Genomic DNA, 19,202 nt, shown 5'->3' with positions numbered 1-19,202 from the left:
GAGAGGAAAGTGATCAGGAACAGTCAGCATGGATTCACCAAGGGCAAGTCATGCCTGACTAATCTAATTGCCTTCTGTGATGAGATAACTGGCTCTGTGGATGAGGGGAAAGCATTGGATGTGTTATTCCTTGACTTTAGCAAAGCTTTTGACATAGTCTCCCACAGCATTCTTGCCAGCAAGTTAAAGAAGTATGGGCTGGATGAATGGACTATAAGGTGGATAGAAAGCTGGCTAGATTGATGGGCTCAACAGGTAGTGATCAATGACTCCATGTCTAATTGTCAGCCGGTATCAAGCGGAGTGCCCCAAGGGTTGGTCCTGGGGCTGGTTTTATTTAATATCTTCATTAATGATCTGGAGGATGGTGTAGATTGCACCCTCAGCAAGTTTGCAGATGACACTAAACTGGGAGGAGAGGTAGATACGCTGGAGGGTAGGAATAGGATACAGAGGGCCCTAGACAAATTAGAGTATTGCGCCAAAAGAAATCTGATGAGGTTCAACAAGGACATGTGCAGAGTCTTGCACTTAGGATGGAAGAATCCCATGCACCGCTACAGACTAGGGACCAAATGGCTAGGCAGCAGTTCTGCAGAAAAGGACCTAGGGGTTACAGTGGATGAGAAGCTGGATATGAGTCAACAGTGTGCCCTTGTTGCCAAGAAGGCCAATGGCATTTTGGGCTGTATAAGTAAGGGCATTGCCAGCAGATCGAGGGACGTGATCGTTCCCCTCTATTCGACATCGGTGAGGCCTCATCTGGAGTACTGTGTCCAGTTTTGGGCCCCACACTACAAGAAGGATGTGGAAAACCTGGAAAGCATCCATCGGAGGGCAATAAAAATGATTAGGGGACTGGAACACATGAGTTATGAGGATCGACTGAGGGAACTGGGGATGTTTAGTCTACGGCAGAGAAGAACAAGGGGGGATTTGATAGCTGCTTTCAACTACCTGAAAGGGGGTTCCAAAGAGGATGGTTCTAGAGTGTTCTCAGTGGTAGGAGATGACAGAACAAGGAGTAATGGTCTCAAGTTGCAGTGGGGGAGATTTAGGTTGGATATTAGGAAAACCTTTTTCACTAGGAGGGTGGTGAAGCACTGGAATGCGTTACCTAGGGAGGTGGTGGAATCTCCTTCCTTAGAAGTTTTTAAGGTCAGGCTTGACAAAGCCCTGGCTGGGATGATTTAGTTAGGGATTGGTCCTGCTTTGAGCAGGGGGTTGGACTAGATGACCTCCTGAGGTCCCTTCCAACCTTGATATTCTATGATTCTAAGTGGTTTCTGTAAATTCTATATTTTGTGTGCACAAGTGACAAGTATACAGATTTGTTCCAGAAACACATATCAGTGTAGTATCTGTCTAGCTGCAGATTGCATCTGCCAAGTTCATACACACAAATGGAGACCATGTTTTGAATATTTGGTTCTCTATTCACTAAGACCAAAACTTCTGTATCTGGGTGCCTTAAATTAGACTCCTAAATCTGAATGTAAAAATCTAAGTGCCAATGGAGTTGCAGAGGCTGACAGTGCCCAGTGATTTCAGTGTCTATGTTGATGGCAGGTCTTCTGAAGCAGCATAGGATTTCATGGGTATCGTGATGATCAGAGGGCTATGGCAGGTGGTTGTTCACTCAGCTCATGCAGCTGGGCACACTCTTGATTCAGGGTTCAGCATGGGATTATACCATTTTCATGGATTGACAATTACCTCCTTCCATCTCAGGTTGACCATCAGTTTGCATTTGAAGGCAAGATGAATTTAATATGTTTGCTTATTAGGGACTCCATGGTTAATTCTCTATGTATTTTAATGCATCCTTTCACTGTGTAAACCTGTGATTAGTCACACAATTTAAATTCTTCTCAAAATGACTTAAATTCACTTGTTTACACCAATCTGATTTTTACCTTAAAACAATGATACTGCCTAGGTATTAACTAAACAGTCCTGTACCTTGAAACATGCTCAATGGCATCCTGGAAGAACACCAGCTTTGTGTCCTTAGAGTTTGTTATATTGTAGTCATCCAGATAGTCTTGTAAAACTGATATAATCTTCTCCGTATCAGTCAGATCCTCATATATTCGATCAGCTTTTTCTGCGCCGACCTGAAAGGAAATTATTTGAGGAAAATAAGAGAAAATGAATGGACAGAAATTATAGTGCTTAAAATCTCCACAAATTATTAGTCAAGATTTTCAATACTTGGGTCCTAGAGATAGGCTCCTAAATCCATAGTTAGGCATTTGAATGGCACCCTAAGTGCTGAATTCCCAGCAGTTCCCACTGACTTCAATGTGTTCTCTGGGGAAATTAAGAAAAACAATTCAGGCATTAAATCCATTTTCATTTTAGCTTTGCAGTCTGTTAAGAGCAGTCTCACTTCTCCAATTCTTTCATACCTGTGGCTAAAGTTTGGAACTGACCTCTAATCACACCTTTAGCTATGCTCCAGACCTCATTTTTTACCAAATCACCCCTAGCGTTTAGTTCAAAGAATTCAGCTGTTGTGTTTTTCCTCTCACTTACTAGCCTCTTTTACTCAGTTGTAACCTGCATTCCACATGAATCCTTCCCTACCCAGTAAATGTCATAATGAGATCTCAGCTGGGGCTAATTGCAAAAGATTTCCTCACAAGGCAGCAGTTACTGCTTGCAGAAGTGAGTCAAAGTAATTTAAAAGCTGTCCTTGTGTAGAGAGAAAAAGAATGAAAATTGAACATGTAAACTCTGTGAGAGAAATAATTTCTCTCCACAGGTCCCTGAGGCCTTTGTCCTGGATATATTTGCTAATATGCACATTTGTCCCTTAAACTGCCCCCAGTTTGCTATCTGATCTATCTAGTTGAGTGCTTATGGTGGAACTTTCCTTTCCTAGTATAAATCCTTTCCTAGTATAATCTTTGTTAAATGCTACTAGTTTTTTTAAGTATCAGAAAGGTAGCCGTGTTAGTCTGGATCTGTAAAAGTGGCAAAGAGTTCTGTGGCACCTTATAGACTAACAGATGTATTGGAGCATAAGCTTTCATGGGTGAACACCCACTTCGTCGGATGTACATAGTGGAAATTTCCAGAGACAGGTATAAATATGCAAGCAAGAGTCAGGCCATCCCTAGCCTGACTCTTGCTTGCATATTTATACCTGCCTCTAGCTTTTTAAAAATATCCTTTAAAGATTTAGCTTGTCCTTGCCATAAGTCATAAATTGTACCACTGATGGCTTCCTTTCCTATCCATTCCCATCAGGATCCAAAGATCAAATATCTACCTGGAATCTACTTCTGTCCCTGGAATACCATATTGTTTCAAAAGAATATTTGCTATCCCTTATCGCCATTTCTTAGTGCACTCTGTAATGGAAAATACCTGGTGAAATCCACATATCTTGCGGGGGGTGGGGGGGGAGAAGCAACTTTATGAAGGAGAACCAGACTTATTTCAGCCACCTATTTTACAATTAGGATCACTTAATTTTGCCATTCCTCAGTTTGAATGATTCTCTTTGGTCACTAGTAACAGAGGCTGTGAAAACATTAACAACTTCCTCCAGTGAAAGTACATTAGCTACTATGTCTGACTTTTAGGCAGAAGACTATTCACCTCTTCCTAATATAGGGGGGCCAGTTCTCAGATTATCTGTATGCAGCTTAGTTTTATTACGCTAGTTCCCTGAAAGGTGGTCTGCAGTCAGAAGAACTGTGTGAAATCCCATTTTTGCTAATGCCGACATTTTATCAAGATGCAAAAGGACTACTTCTCTTCTAAATATAACATAAAGGGCCACAGTCACTTTTGGTATAACAGGCAAAATGCTATTCACTTCCATGGAGATGTTCCTGCTTATTGTATCAGTGAATCAAGCCCATAGAATTTAGGATTAGTTTATGCTGAAATCATAGTGTTTATATTTTGCCTCTACACTTTATAAACCCTGCAGTTACATTAAACAAACAGAAAGTAAACAGTATTCTATGAAAACTTAGGCTTATGATAGACTTACTTTAAGGAAGTCCCCAAAGATGATTGGTTTTCTTACAAAGTAATCTGGGTCAACTGGGACTGCAAAATGTTTGCCTACAAATTAAAATTCTAGATTAGATAGGTTTTTGTAACATATATTTACATGTCTAATGTAATACAAATGGAGTACGTTGATTTCCTTACTGGCCATTTCAGATAACATAGAATGAAAATACTGTTTATCTTCACTGTTGATGAGGCGGTCATGGAATACTCTCTGACACTCATGGCAAAAGAGTCTGAAGATCTGCGTTTGGTCTCTGACTGCTCCAGGATCACATTGGAGAATGCCTGTGTGTACAGTACACGAATAATACTTTCACTAACATAACAAATTCTGATCTTCACTTTCTAAACACCGTTGAAACAAACATTTTAAAAACACTGGAAAGATAATTTACGATTGTGAAAAGAATTTCCTGGATCAGTTGCAAAGGCCTTAGCGGTAGCTGAAGATTCTGAGTGCCTCAACAGGATCAGACACTAATTAGAAAGAAGCATATTGAAGAAAAGGGGCATGTTACACTGAAAATTGAAGTACACATGAACATCTGGAGAGAATGTTTACACAAGATGAGGTGGTTGTAGCAGGAAGGAAAGAAGGAGGTAATTAAATTGCAAGACATTGTTATGTAAATACAGCAAAAGTACAAGATTAGGAATGAAGCAATCAAGCTCCTATTATTATGTATACAGAAACAGAGTTAAGAGCTGACTAGCTTTACAGAGATGGTGGCAAAAAAATCACAACTGGGAAGTTAATAGAGGATATGGCCTATATAGGAGAGATCAGCAGAGTAAAAGTGGAGGGAATATTGAATTTATTATGATTGTTATTAATTCTAACAATATTGTTCATATACACCATCTACCAACATCATCTATCTCACACAAAACATCTTATGACTATTTATAATGTTCTTATAATATTTATAAGAATATATACTGCACACAAGCACTGACGTGAAACAAACAGAGATTAAAATACTAGGAACATAAAATTGGTTTTATGGATCAGACATCTAATTGAGTATTTTGCCTCCAGTATTGACAAGTGTCAAATGCTTCAGAGGAAGACTAAGACCTCCCCCCTAAAGAATACACCAAGTCCACTGTGTAGTATCATACATTGAGGGAAAAAATTCCTTCTTGACTCCAGCAATCAACCATTTTATGCCTTGAAGCATAATATTTTATTATCTTATTAGGTTAGCTTAGATAACCTAATAAGTAATAAAACTGTCCTGCCCTAGCAGTCTATCCGAAGTGAAGAATTCCCACAATGATGAACTTCACAGGTTGGCCATATGCTGAATTAAGTCTTACGAGTTTTATTACCCTTCAATTTCTTTAGGGACTTTAGATATCCACTCATTTTTTTATTTTGGGACAGGTAAAAAGGAAGAGCAACTCCTCTTTTATTATGTCTTTCATAATTGTGAACAGTCTATTAAACTTCCTCTAACTTTTCTTATTTAGAATCTGAATAATCCTAGTCCTCACAATCTCTTGTGCAGTGTGTAAATCCAAACATACTTCTTACAGTCTGTCATAAATATAAAGGGAAGGGTAGCCACCTTTCTGTATACAGAGCTATAAAATCCCTCCTGGCCAAAGGCAAAATCCTTTCACCTGTAAAGAGTTAAGAAGCTAAGGTAACCTCGCTGGCACCTGACCCAAAATGACCAATGAGGGGACAAGATACTTTCAAATCTGGGGAGGGGGGAAAACGGCTTTTGTCTGTCTGTCTGTGTGATACCTTTGCCGGGAACAGATCAAGGATGCAAGCTCTCCAACTCCTGTAAAGTTAGTAAGTAATCTAGCTAGAAAATGCGTTAGGTTTTCTTTGTTTTTTGGCTTGTAAATTCACTGTGCTGGAGGGAATGTAGATTCCTGTTTTTGTGTCTTTTTGTAACTTAAGGTTTTGCCTAGAGGGATTCTCTATGTTTTGAATCTGATTACCCTGTAAGGTATTTACCATCCTGATTTTACAGAGGTGATTTTTTTACCTTTTCTTTAAATAAAATTCTTCTTTTAAGAACCTGATTGATTTTTCATTGTTCTTAAGATCCAAGGGTTTGGGTCTGTGTTCACCTGTACCAATTGGTGAGGATATTATCAAGCCTTCCCCAGGAAAGGGGGTGTAGGGCTTGGGGGGATATTTTGGGGATGGGGGGGGGAAGACGTCTCCAAGTGGGCTCTTTCCCTGTTCTTAGTTTAAATCGCTTGGTGGTGGCAGCGTACCAGGTTTTTAACCTAAGCTGGTTCCCAAGGCAAGAAAGAAATCTGTGCCTTGGGGAAGTCTTAACCTAAGCTGGTAAGAATAAGGTTAGGGGGTCTTTCATGCGGGTCGCCACGTCTGAACCCTAGAGTTCAGAGTGGGGAAGGAACCTTGACACAGTCGTTGGTGCCTTCCTCTGAGCGGTTTCATTTGCTACTCTTTATCTTTAGAGACAGCACAATCAACTATGGGGGAAACAAAACACAGAAACACAACTACATGAAAAAGCAAAGGGAGGGCAGAAACAAATAGGGAAACGAGAACACCATTTATCTTCTCTAAGCAGCCACCAGATGCACACACCATCAATCAAAGTCTGCACGTGAAGGGGTAAATGTTTGAAAGACTTGAGAAGTGCAAGTACAGATGTGCATGTAAACAAGAAAGTGAACAAATAGGAGGCGGCGGTGCACATAACGGTGAGAAATGTGTGTAGGGACAAACGAAGCATGTGCTTGCCTAAAACATGTGCCTAACTTGCCTAAAACTTGCCTAAAACGAAGCATGTGCTTGCCTAAAACGAAGCATGTGCTTGCCTAAAAAAAGGTTTGCCTCTTTCGATATAATGTAGAAATTGGAGGAAATCATGATCTCCTCTTAGATATATTGCAAGCAGAAAAAAAGGCTGAACAAAGAAATTATTCATTGCAAATTATATCCTTTTCTCTAGTAAATAACAAATTTCAGAAGATATAATACTGAAATAGAGAATGTGAACTGCTTAGAGTCTCCTCACTGGACAGAAAGACCACTGACACCTGAAAATACACTAGAGGAACTAGAAAAAATACCATGTCAAAACCAAACACGTTTTACCTTGCACACACTTTGACAAATCACGTAAATTAAATACATAATGGGATTTTGCAGGTGTTGGGAGAAGATCAATGCTCATTCTTTGATATATTTCAACAGCAGCATCTACTATACTTGTTGCAGTCTGCTTTACTGCTGGAGAGAATTCAGCCAAAAAGCCCTTTAAGATTGCCTATATCCAGAACAACAACACAAAAAGTAAGAGACACTTTAGAACTAAACATAAGGGACATTTTTATTTTCTTTGCAGTCATAAAATGCTGAAAAGTTTGGTTTTTATTGAAATGAGCTGTGATTCCAATCTGTAATAATTTCAAGGTATTTAATTTGAAAAGTCAAGATACTATATTAATTTGATCAAGACTTTAAACAATGGGTACCCAAAAATTAGACTCCTAAAGCCATGTTTAGACACCTAAATAAGTGGCTGGATTTACAAAAGTGCAGCACACCCAGCGGCCATCAATCAAGTATTGTGGGTTTAGCTGGGGTGCCAAGGGGAGTAGCTAGAGTGCTTTGCACTATGGCTCTTCCGGGCTGCAGGGTAGCGTACTAGGAGCCACACAAGGGTGCAATAAATCGGAGCAGTCCCAGGGACAATGCTAATTTATGCTGGTGTCCATGCCAAACCCAAGAACAGACCAGAATTAGGGAGAAGCAAGGGCAGCTGAAAGCGACCCTTACTGCACCTGAAGAATCCTTTTATGAGGCACAGCTTGGAAGCTGGCCCAAGGATCTCTTTGGCCAGAGGACAGAGATGCAAAATAGGGTATTGAGTGATGGGTTAAAACGAGTGTGGAGGATAAAAAAGAAGTGCACGGAGGGAAAATTAAATCAACCACCCCAAACAAATGTGACTTTTAAGAAAATATTTTGGTGACTCAAAAAAACAAACAAACTTCAAGTACATGAAAAAACATATAAGGAAAAACATCTGATCTATCAAAATAAACAGAGAAGTGACACTTGTCTGTCAAAAAGCTGTTGACTGAGTTACTGGAAACCAGTGAATACATAGAGACCCATTGTCCTTGGGCATAAAGGTGGCAGGATTGGACCCATAAAAAGGAAAACTCCTAAAAAAAATATTAAGTTATGAGAGTGTTCCCAATAACCTAGAAGCAGGGCACTATAATAAATATCAATATTTATCCATCCTTATGTTCAATTATGCACAGCAGCTATAGAATAATGCACAAATGTTAGACAATTTTTAGCCAATTAAAGTAATATGTTTACAGAAACTGAAGAGAAGAAGGAAATATTTAATGTTATATTTAAATAAAGAAAAAGACACTGAACACAACTGAAATAAAAATACCTTAGAAGGTTAATGACTAATAATTTTAAATATATGCTTCTTCCTGGCTCTATGGGCTTGATCCAAAGTCCACTGAAGTCAGTGGAAAGATGCCTCTTGACTTCAGAGGGCTTTGGATCAGGCTCTTTGTGCATCTAGCCTCAGTCTCCAAAATCAAATTTCAATTCACTTTAAGAATTTGCAAAAGTTCCAATGTGACACACATTCCTAAACTCTTAACTATAGGACCACATTGCAGTATGACAGAGTACACAGATGAATACGTTTTCGATTCCTTAGGGCCACGCAGAAGTTGCTACTGACCTGAAAAATTTGTTTAAGGCTGTGCTCCGAGGGTGTTGGAAGGCACAGCATGGCAAAGTGTCTTATGAAACGTGGAGTTACTGGATTACGACCACCGCCTGGGGGTGCACAAGCTGATGCAATTGTTACATCCTACAGAAGGGAAATTCAGGCACAATTTGCACCAAACAGAATACTCAGTAATTTGTTTAATTATGCAAACATTGTTACTTATACATTTAGTACCCATATCTTTAGCAAGCTCCTGGTAAAGCAAATGTGATTTTCCCCCATCCCCTCTTTTTTTTTTTTTTAAAAAACTGGTATTCAAAATAATTCATTTATGAAAGTCCTTCAAGCACAACAGCATGTCCCAGAAGAGACATGGTCAGTGCTGGCCAGCTCATTACTCCTCTTTCCCTACTCTGCCCAGTCCCCATATTTTGTCTCACACACATAAGAGAGACATTAACTAGAGTAGTGGAGTCCCCCATCCTATTGCGTTCTCACTGTGGGCTACGTTTTGATTGCTCGCAACTAACCACACAGTCGCAGGGCAGGGGAAAACAAGGAACCTCCCTTCCTGTAGCATGGCCCAAATGAGGCCCATGCAAAATTGCAGCTCATTCACTCAGGAGAGCACAAGCGTTGCTACTGTGTTGCTCTCTCCTAAGAACAATGGGCCAAAAAAGGGGTGGAGAAGGCTGGAGAGTAGACAGAGCCATGGCTGGCAGCAAAGTGAGGTATGCTGGAGACACTTAAAGGCTACAGTAGACCATGCTCCCCACAGCATACCCAGAGAGCTTTGGGAGGCATTCTGTGGCAGAATATTTCCTGATGCTCCCTCAGGGTGTCACAGATCCACACTAACTTAACTAGGGTTGTCAACTTTCTACTCGCACAAAACCAAACACACTTGCCCTGCCCCGTCCCTCCTCCAAGGACCCGCCCCTTCTCTGAGTCCCCACCCCTGACTCACTCCATCCCCCTCTCCCTCAGTCACTCGCTGTCCCCACCCTCACTCACTTGCTCATTTTCACCAGGCTGGCTCAGGGGGAGGGGGTTAGAGTAGGAGTGGGGTGGGGAGGAGGGCTCCGGCTGTGGGGCCAGATATGAGGAGTTCAGGGTGAAGGAGGGGGCTCCGGGTTGAGGCAGTGGGTGGGATGCGGGGGGGGGGGGAGTTTGCGGGCTCTGGGGTGGGGCGGGGATGAGGGGTCTGTGGTGCAGGAGGGGGCTCCAGGCTGGGAGGTGGAGCTGAAGGGTTTGGAGTCTAGGAGGGGGCTCCAGGCTGAGGCAGGGGGTTGGGGTGTGGGAGGGGATATGGGCTGGGGATGTGGGTTTCATGGTGGAGCCAGAAATGAGGGATTCAGGGTGTGGGAGGGGGCTCTGGGCTGGGGCAGGGGGTTGAGGTGCAGGGGGGGTGAGGGCTCCAGCTGGGGGTGCAGGCTCTGGTGTGGGACTGGGGATGATGGATTTGGGGTGCAGGAGGGGGCTCTGGGCTGGGACCAAGGGGTTCTGAGAGCAGGAAGGGGATCAGGGCTGGGGAAAGGGGCTGGGGCATGGGGTGGTGAGGGCTCAGGCTGGAGGTGTGGACTCTGGGGTGGGGCTGGGGATGAGGTGTTTGGGATGTTGGAGGGGGCTCCAGGCTGGGACTAAGGGGGTATCAGGGCTGGGGCAAGAGGATGGGGTGTGGGAGGGGTTTGAGGTGCAGGTCCTGGCAGCACTTACCTCATGCAGCTCACGGAAGCAGCAGCATGTCCCCCCTCCAGCTCCTACATGGAGGCACGGCCAGGCAGCTCTGCACACTGCCCTGTCCACAGGCACCATCTCCACAGCTTCCATTGGCCACAGTTCCCGACCAATGGAAGCTGCGGAGCTGGTGCTTGGGCAGCACATGGAGCTCCCTGGCTGCCCCTATGCCTCGGAGTCGGAGGTGGGACATGTCACTGCTTCCGAGAGCCACAAGGAGCCTGCCTTAGCCCCATTGCACTGCCAACCAGACTTTTAACGGCAGTGCTGACCAGAGACACCAGGGTCCCTTTTTGACCAGGCGTTCTGGTTGAAAACTGGACACCTGGGAACTCTATTCAACATGGGGAGGGGCCTCGTGGCTAAATACCCTAGTTTACCCCTATATAGTATGTATATCTACCACATTACTACAGCTTAAACTTGAAATCCTTTGGTGGGAGCTACACATTGTGAGAAGAAAGGAAATTTCTTTCTGAATGATAGTAAGAAGTTGCCCAATTTCAAAATCACTCTGTGCAACCTAACCTTCTGCTGCTATCCTATGAACAATACAGATGTTGGGTGCTGGGACTGGGACATCTGAAGAAATTCAGCCAGTCAACTGTACACTTGACTTCAGTCTATATACTGGTCAAAAATGGCATAAAAGTCTTGGCTGATTTTTCTTAACAGTCCAATCTTTGCTCTGAAATGCTTTGATAATCTGCACAAACACTGGGTTTCAAATGACAACTCAGTTACTAAACTAAGAGTAGAATTCTAGAAGTGGGTAGCTGCCTCTTCATCTTTTGAAACCAGTGTTTGAAACAAAAAGTTAAAACAACATCTGTTTTAACACTTCTTTTTGACAATCCCTTCTTCAGTTTATTTGGAGTTCAGGCATATCAAAAGACTTAGCCACAATTGCAAAAACAACCCTAGGTCCAACCGTCAACTTCTGGCAGCTGAGGACTGGAATTCTCTCTCATCAAATTCTTGGCTTGTGGCTGAAGGCAGAGGAATGTATGCTATATTGCAAGGGAGGAAAGAAGAAAGACTTACTGGCTAGTATCGGAGTCATTATTCAGAGAGAGGGACTAAAGCCAGAAACTGACATCTACGCCAACGCCTTCAAGGGTTGTTAGAAGAAAATCTCAGACCCTCATTCCCTGGACTGAAAGAAGCTTGAAAGCTACAGGAACAGCACATACTTCACACCGTTCTCATGTTATTGCCTCAAGGAGCAGCGATAATGGGCTTCAGAGGGAAATGTGTCCTCCTTGGACAGAAGGGGTGTCAATGCTAAACAGGGCTAAAGGGTAGGCAGTGCAGAGGGATGAAAATGGAAGTGTTCTGGAGGATCTCACACACACACACAAAGCTCAAAACTTTGGAGCGTGAATACAAAGGTACATTTAAAAAATCCAAGTGATGTTTAGAAGCAATGCAGAGTTAGAGCACATTAACCGTACACAAAGAATACAATTAACTTTATCAAATTCACAGGATAGTTAGATAATCTAAAAGCTGGGATGACCTGTATTTCTTTCCAAAATAGTTTCTCTCTGTCATAGAATCCTCCAAAATCTTGGTACTGCCGAAGTAGCTCAATTGGAGGCTGAGAACCATACCGATCCAATTTAGGCATGTTTAGATCATCCACAAACAAAACAACTCTTTTTTTTCCTGGTGCTCCTAAGAAATAAAAATATAAAAGGCAGAAGAATCAGTGCTGGTAATTTCCATTTATGAAATAAAAATTCCAGTTACAAAAAATAAAGCCTTAGGCTATTTACACTGAGCCCTGGTCTACACTACAAATTTATGGCAGTGTAACTACGTCACTCACATCCCTGACTTAGTTATACTGATCTATGTGTATACTGACCTATGCGTGGTGTAGACAGGGCTATGTTGCCGGGAGGGCTTCTCCCCTCTACACAGCTACCGCCTCTCTGAGGTGGAATACCTTCGCCAACGAGAGACGCTCTCCCCTTGACATAGGTTGAATAAGTGCTATGGCAGCTGTGGCAGCCACAACTTCAAAGTGCCGACTCCACAGCCACTTTTAGAGCACTAGCTTGAGCCCCACCAGCCCAAGTCTGTCGATCCGGGCTGGGAGGCTTGCTCCAAAATGCTGAGAAGACATTATGGAGGTGCCTTAGCAGCTCCACAGTTAAGGTTGCATTGAGTTTCCCACTTAAATTGTTTTGTGAATTCAAATTCTGTGAAACTGTGCACAGAAATCATTCTTAAACACGGTCTATTTCAAGGAGAACACATTTTCATTTTTCTAGGTACATGTCACACTCTTTAGAGCCTTCTTTGTACAACTTTGCAAGACATTAAATCACTCCTGTTGGTAATTTTTCCAGAGACCTTAATGGTTTTTGGGGATCCCTAACGTAGCAATATCAAAAATACCAAATTTCGAACAGGACTTCAGCCTACAAAAAAGCCCAACATGGTAATTTATTGGGAAAACTCATAATACAGTTATCGAGCTTCTTCATCACAAACCTGTTTAATATTTTGCCATGAAGACCAATGAAGCATTGCATCTTCATGGAGGATTTATTTTCCCACACATTGCCTCCACAGCTCACTGCCGTGTTTTCTCCAGTTCCAAGGCTTCATCCCTTGGTAGCTCCTCACCCTAGATGCCACTGTGCCATCCATGCCCCACAGACTGTCTTGAACGTGAAAACATTCCACACTGGAAGTCCCAGGCTGACATACCAAACTAGATCCATTAGACCAGGTCTACAGTCTGGTGATCCACAGGAAACTGGCAGATAGAGAATCTGCCTTTGTAGTGGAGCTACAAGCTCTGCTTCTGAGACAGCATTGGCTGCATGACTCCCACCCTCCTTGTCTACTGCCACCATGTCTTAACCCATATTACACATAAATGAACATCATGGGGGTAGGGAAAGGGAGAGAGCTACCGAGAAAGTTGCTTGAGAAGTAGAACCTGCAGCTCCACTAGGGAGCCAGCTCATCTCTCTGAAAAACCTTTTGCAGTTTGCCGGCGGGAATCTATCAGACAGACATTCTAACAGCCAAGGATTATCATTACAATTTAGACACAGAGGTCACGGCAGTCATGGATTCTGTGACTTTACTGGACCTCCCTATCTTCTTTGGCTGTCAGGGATTGAAGCCAGGGCTGGAGGCAGCACTGTGCACCCCTGCCCTGCAACTGGGGCTGGAACCAGGACCCTGCAGCCCCTGCCCCATGGCCTGGACTGCAACAGGAGCCATGCGTCCCCCTCGCAACTTCGCAGGGCCTTGCACAGTCTTCCCCACCAGCTGTGGCCATGGCTGCACGCCCCTGTCCTGCAGCTGTGGCCAGCTCCAGAGTGGGGGCTGCGCCCCTCCCCTTCAAGCCTCAGTCCTGCAGCTTCCGCCAGGGGCTGCAGCAGGGGCTATGCATCCCCCTCACGGCTTCCCAGAACCATACACCCCCCGCCCCCCTGCTGCAGCTGGGGCTTGGAGGGGGCTGCAGCTGGGGCTGCACACCCCTGTCCTGCAGCTGAGGTCAGCTCCAGAGTGGGGGATGTGCACCTCCAATGGCTCTGCCCCACGCTGAGGCCGCTGGAACCAGGGCTGTGCCCCCTGCCATGGCAGGGGGATCAGCCTGTCGGTCTGTCCCCGTCCCCCCATGGGATGCTATCCCTCCCCTCTACCTAGCGCTGTCCCCTGGTTATTTTTAGTAAAGTCACACACAGGTCATGGGCTCCATGAATTTTGGTTTATTGCAGGGAGGCTGGTGTGCAGGGTAAGGGGGTTCAGGAGAAGGCCTGGGGATTGGGGCTCCTAGTTGACTCCCCAGCCTCTTCTGCACACTCACCCCTACTTCTCTATCTAGACCTGTTCCATGGCTCCCAATGTCCTGCCCAGCTCCCTAGTTCCATGGCCTCCTTCCATCCCCTACTCCTCTAACTCTATTCTACACTGAAATAATTTTAATATTCATGTATTTTAGTTAAGTTTAAGAATCCACAATGTACACATCATATTTCCCATAATCACACTCAAACACACAACCTGATATCTGACCACATATTTGTACATGAACATGAAAAAGTAATACATTGCAGATTTGGCACTAAACATATGTATCTTAATCTATCCAAAGTCAGAGTTCAGGTTGTGCATTTGAGTATAATTACAAAGAAGGGGGTGTTTGCACTGTGGGTGGTTACATCTTAAAACTGAAAGGGAATTTGCTGTGGAGTGGAAGAGTCTAGAATTGTGTTTAGTTATTGTGAATTGAGGTTGGAAAAGGTGTGAACTGAGGCGGGTGTGGATGTTGTTGATTTCTTTTACTTTCAGTAATTTTGTTGTAAGAAATATACTTGAGCAAACTTAACTCTAAGATAAGGATGTTTTTAGTGTGGAAAATGTAAATATATCATTCAAGAATCCCCTTGTAAATCATTGTATATGACAACTTTTCACACTACTCAATATTATAATAACTGTTAACAGATTTTAAAGCTTTTGTACTACATTACTGCCCTCAAGTGTAAAACTGCAAGAACTACATCATTTAATAGAAATGAAGCTTCACTTCTTGTATTCCAATTTAACAATAAATTTTCCTGGAAGTTAGCCCTCAGAAACATTATACTTTGAACTAAAATACCAGACACACATTTTTATACTACTGCAATTAAGATAAGCAAATAGATAAAATTAAAAATCATTACCTAAAATATTTTTTCTTTTCTTTTCCAATTTGGATTCGATAATCTCTTGTGTCCTAGCAGATGATGTCTGAGCAGAGAAGTTTAGGTAAACAGGAACATAGCCTGCTTCTTCTTGTATTTGGTTTAGCAATCCCCTTGCAACTACAGACTTTAATTACAAAAAAAAATAAGTAATAATAACTGCATTATACACAAAGTTGCACACACGCACACGCACACACACACACACACCCTCTCTTTATGGTTCTATTATGCAATCACTTTGGTAAATTGCACAGTCCTACAACAAATAATATAATGAAATTAATCAAATGAGTAGAACAGTGGGCCAGATCTTACTTCCACTCTCAGCCTCTCCCCTGATGATCCTCTCTAGCTCCATAGGAGCAGAGTGAATACCCCTGAAATCTGTCCTCCAGCTATAGGAGTACAGGAGCCATTGCTGTTTCCTACACTGTTTCCTGGCTGTTGCTTAGGAACAAAGGAATCACCATACTAGATGGAACCAGGCTCCATCATCCATCTAATTTAGTATCCCATCTCTGACGGTGGTCAGTACTAGCAGCTTCAGAGAAAGTATGTGCTGCAGTAGGCAGTTACAGGATAACTTGCCTGCAGTTTTATTTTTATTAGTTTCCATTTTCTCTTCTTGTGGATCCTAACATCGTGTTTGCTTTTCTGACTGCTACTGCACACTGAGCAGAGCTCTTCATTGAGCTGTATGCAATGATGCCAAGGCCCCTAACCTAAACTGATTGTTAATTTAGAAGTCCACAAGGTTAATTTAGAAGCCCACAAGGTAGTTCAAATTATTCCCTCCACTGAGCACTACTTTGCATTAGTCAACACTGAATATCATCTGCCATCATGTCGCTTATTCACTGAGCTGGGTCAGGTCCCATGAAGTTCCTTAGTCTTCTCTAGTTATGACTAATCTAAATAATTCTGCATCATCTGTAAAGTACGACACCTAACTTGTCACCAGGTATTAAACAACACAGGACCTAATATGGAATCTTGAAGCACCCTGATGTTAACCCTTTACTATAACAAAAATTGCCAATTTATTTCCACTCTTTGGTTTCTGTCTCTTAGCAAGTTTCTGATCCATGACAATACTTTGACTCTTAAACCTTATTTTCTTTAGCAGCTTCTTTTGTGGGACTTACTTTGTCAAAGACCAAATAAATTATGTCAATTAGTTCTCCTTTATCCACTGTTTTTTGGCACTTTTGGAGAATTCTAGCAGATCAGTGCGGCTCAATTTTCCTTTGCAGAAGCCTTGCTGTTTAGACACTATCGTATTATGATTTCCTAAATATGTCATAATTCTGTTTGTAATTGTTGTTTTAAACAATGTACCAGATATAAAAGTAAAGGTTACTGGTCTGCAGTTCCTTGGATCATCCCAAACACCTTTTAAAAAATATAGATACAACATTCGCTACCCTCCAATCATCCAGCACAGCAGCAGATTTTAATGGGACATTTCATATTTTAGCCAGCTGCTCAGCCAGTTTTTTCTTAAATTCCTTCAGAACTCTTGGCTTAAAACCACTTGGACCAGGTGACTTTTTGCTTTTTAATTTATCTGTTTGTTCCAGCCCCTTTTCTTTCGATGTCTTAATCTTTAATAGCGCATTGTCAGTGTTACAGGAAAAGAGTAGTTCTGGGATTGGCATCTCCCCAACATCTTCTGTGGTGAACACTGATAGTAAAGCAATCGTTTAGCTTCTGCATCTTAGGAATCCACCCACCAACCCGCTGCCCAACCACCTCTCCTTACCCCTTCCCTCAGGAATCCCCAAACCTGTATCCCAGTTGCCCCTTTCCCTCAGAAGTTCCCCTGCCCACATCCCAAATGCACTCCCCTAACAGCCCTGTCTTAATTAATACTAAATGTAATTCCTTTGATTGGCTGAGTGAAGGTAGGCCCTTCACTCAACTCGGTGCCCTTTCTCTGTCGCTCTGTAATGCCACAACTTTTGAAAACCACATCAGATCAATTTTAAAACTTCAGGGAATATTCTAGGCATCAACAGGCAAGACCCTACTGATTTTGCTGAAAAGCCTGATTTCCACTAAAATCACCATTTGGCCCATCAGGATACAGGGCTCAGGGAGTGACCTCAGAGAGGCCTGTAGAATGGGAGCAGAGTCACTCTGGACAGGGATGCAGGTAGTGATCTTACAGAGGCCTGTGGGAAAGGAGCAGTGTCACTCTGGATATAGGGGTGAGGCAGTGACCTCAAGGTTAGGGTGAGAGTGAGGGCAGATTCCTCTCCCCACTCTAGTCACCCCACCCTCACCACCCAGCCGGACCTCTTTCTCCTGCTCCTCTCAGGCTCTCTCCAACCAGACCTCTTGCACCCCACCCCCACTCTGGTCAGACCCCTACTGATTTGGAAGATAATCTGACAATCTGAAAACTGGAAAAGTTTGATTTAAGTGGACATCAAAATTTTCCAATTTTCATCCAAATCAGTGGACTCTGACCAGTGTTGGGGGTGGGGGGAGGGAGTTGAGGGATCCAGCTGTAGTGGGGGTGAGGGTCTGGCAGGGTGTATAGGTCAGCCTACATAAGCAACCAAGTGTGTGACCCTCCAGTGTTAATCAAGTGACCCTATTGCTATCCAAAGGATTCTTACCTTGCCGACCCCAGTAATTCCTGTGAGCAATACGGAATGTCTGACGGCTAACAACTTTTCCATTAAGTAGCCATAACGCACAGTGTCTGTGGTTGGAACAAGCATTTCAAAAAATGGCACTTGTCTACTGTACTTGAAAGTAGGTATAATCCTCTCCCAGAGATCCAGTCGTCTACTATCAAAATCCATGTAAACACTCCAAAGATCTCCAGAGGTTGGAAGCTAGAAGGACAAAATAATCCTAAACAGTACTTCATAATAATAATAAAAACATTATATCTTAAAATTCAAATGCCTTTACATCTCTGCATTCTCCAGTGACATGTAGTAAACCAGTAACTGAATTTTCATCTTTTCCATGCTGTTCTCTATTCGGTTATTGCCCAGACTGATTGCAGAATCTTACATTTAAATATTTTGGTGATTCTTTATCACGAATAGCATGCAGGCACCATGCTCATCTGGTTCCATACAAAAATGACACCAAACTGAAGAGTATTTGATTGATCAAATGACTCTAAGTATTAAAGGTTTCAGAGTAGCAACCATGTTAGTCTGTATCCGCAAAAAGAAAAGGAGTACTTGTGGCACCTTAGAGACTAACAAATTTATCTGAGCATAAGCTTTCATGGGCTACAGCTCACTTCATCGGGTGCATTCAGAGGAAAATACAGGAGGGAGATTTATATACACCGAGAACATGAAACAATGGGTGTTACCATACACACTGTAACGAGAGTGATCAGGTAAGGTGAGCTATTACCAGCAGGAGAGCAGGGGGGAAAAAGCCTTTTGTAGTGATAATCAATGTGGGCCATTTCCAGCAGTTGACAAGAACGTGTGAGGAACAGCTTGAGGGTTGGGGGGTGGAATGAACATGGGGAAATAGTTTTACTTTGTGTAATGACCCATCCACTCCCAGTCTTTATTCAAGCCTAAGTTAATTGTATCCAGTTTGCAAATTAATTCCAATTCAGCAGTCTCTCCTTGGAGTCTGTTTTTGAAGTTTTTTTGTTGAAGGATTGCCACTTTTAGGTCTGTAATTGAGTGAGCAAAGAGATTGAAGTGTTCTCCGACTGGTTTTTGAATGTTATAATTCTTGACGTCTGATTTGTATCCATATATTCTTTTACGTAGAGACTGTCCGGTTTGGCCAATGTACATGGCAGAGGGGCATTGCTGGCACATGATGGCATATATCACATTGGTAGATGTGCAGGTGAACGAGCCTCTGATAGTGTGGCTGATGTGATTAGGCCCTATGGTGGTGTCCCCTGAATAGATATGTGGACACAGTTGACAACAGGCTTTGTGGCCCCTTGTGGCATGTAGTAGTTTAGATGGTTTAGTGTCCTTTTTCTTTTGTAGCGAAGCAAAGT

General features: G+C 42.8%; 1 protein-coding gene across 5 annotated transcripts in view; it reads right to left on the bottom strand.

Annotated features, from left to right (window-relative positions):
• The window catches only part of DNAH6 (dynein axonemal heavy chain 6), a 192,412-nt gene that overhangs the window by 108,001 nt on the left and 65,209 nt on the right, over window positions 1-19,202 (bottom strand). For all 5 annotated transcript variants that reach the window (XM_075128903.1, XM_075128900.1, XM_075128899.1 and 2 more), the window contains 8 exons: window positions 17,824-18,045; window positions 15,176-15,323; window positions 11,998-12,155; window positions 8,751-8,882; window positions 7,127-7,298; window positions 4,174-4,320; window positions 4,010-4,083; window positions 1,963-2,117 (listed from right to left, as the gene is read on the bottom strand). In XM_075128903.1, coding sequence (XP_074985004.1) covers window positions 1,963-2,117; window positions 4,010-4,083; window positions 4,174-4,320; window positions 7,127-7,298; window positions 8,751-8,882; window positions 11,998-12,155; window positions 15,176-15,323; window positions 17,824-18,045 — 1,208 coding nt within the window. The remainder of the gene's footprint in view (window positions 1-1,962; window positions 2,118-4,009; window positions 4,084-4,173; window positions 4,321-7,126; window positions 7,299-8,750; window positions 8,883-11,997; window positions 12,156-15,175; window positions 15,324-17,823; window positions 18,046-19,202) is intronic.

Source organism: Caretta caretta, chromosome 5 (assembly GCF_965140235.1).
Source record: "Caretta caretta isolate rCarCar2 chromosome 5, rCarCar1.hap1, whole genome shotgun sequence".
In the NCBI taxonomy this organism is placed as follows: Eukaryota; Metazoa; Chordata; order Testudines; family Cheloniidae; genus Caretta; species Caretta caretta.
This window is presented reverse-complemented; position numbering and strand designations above follow the sequence as displayed.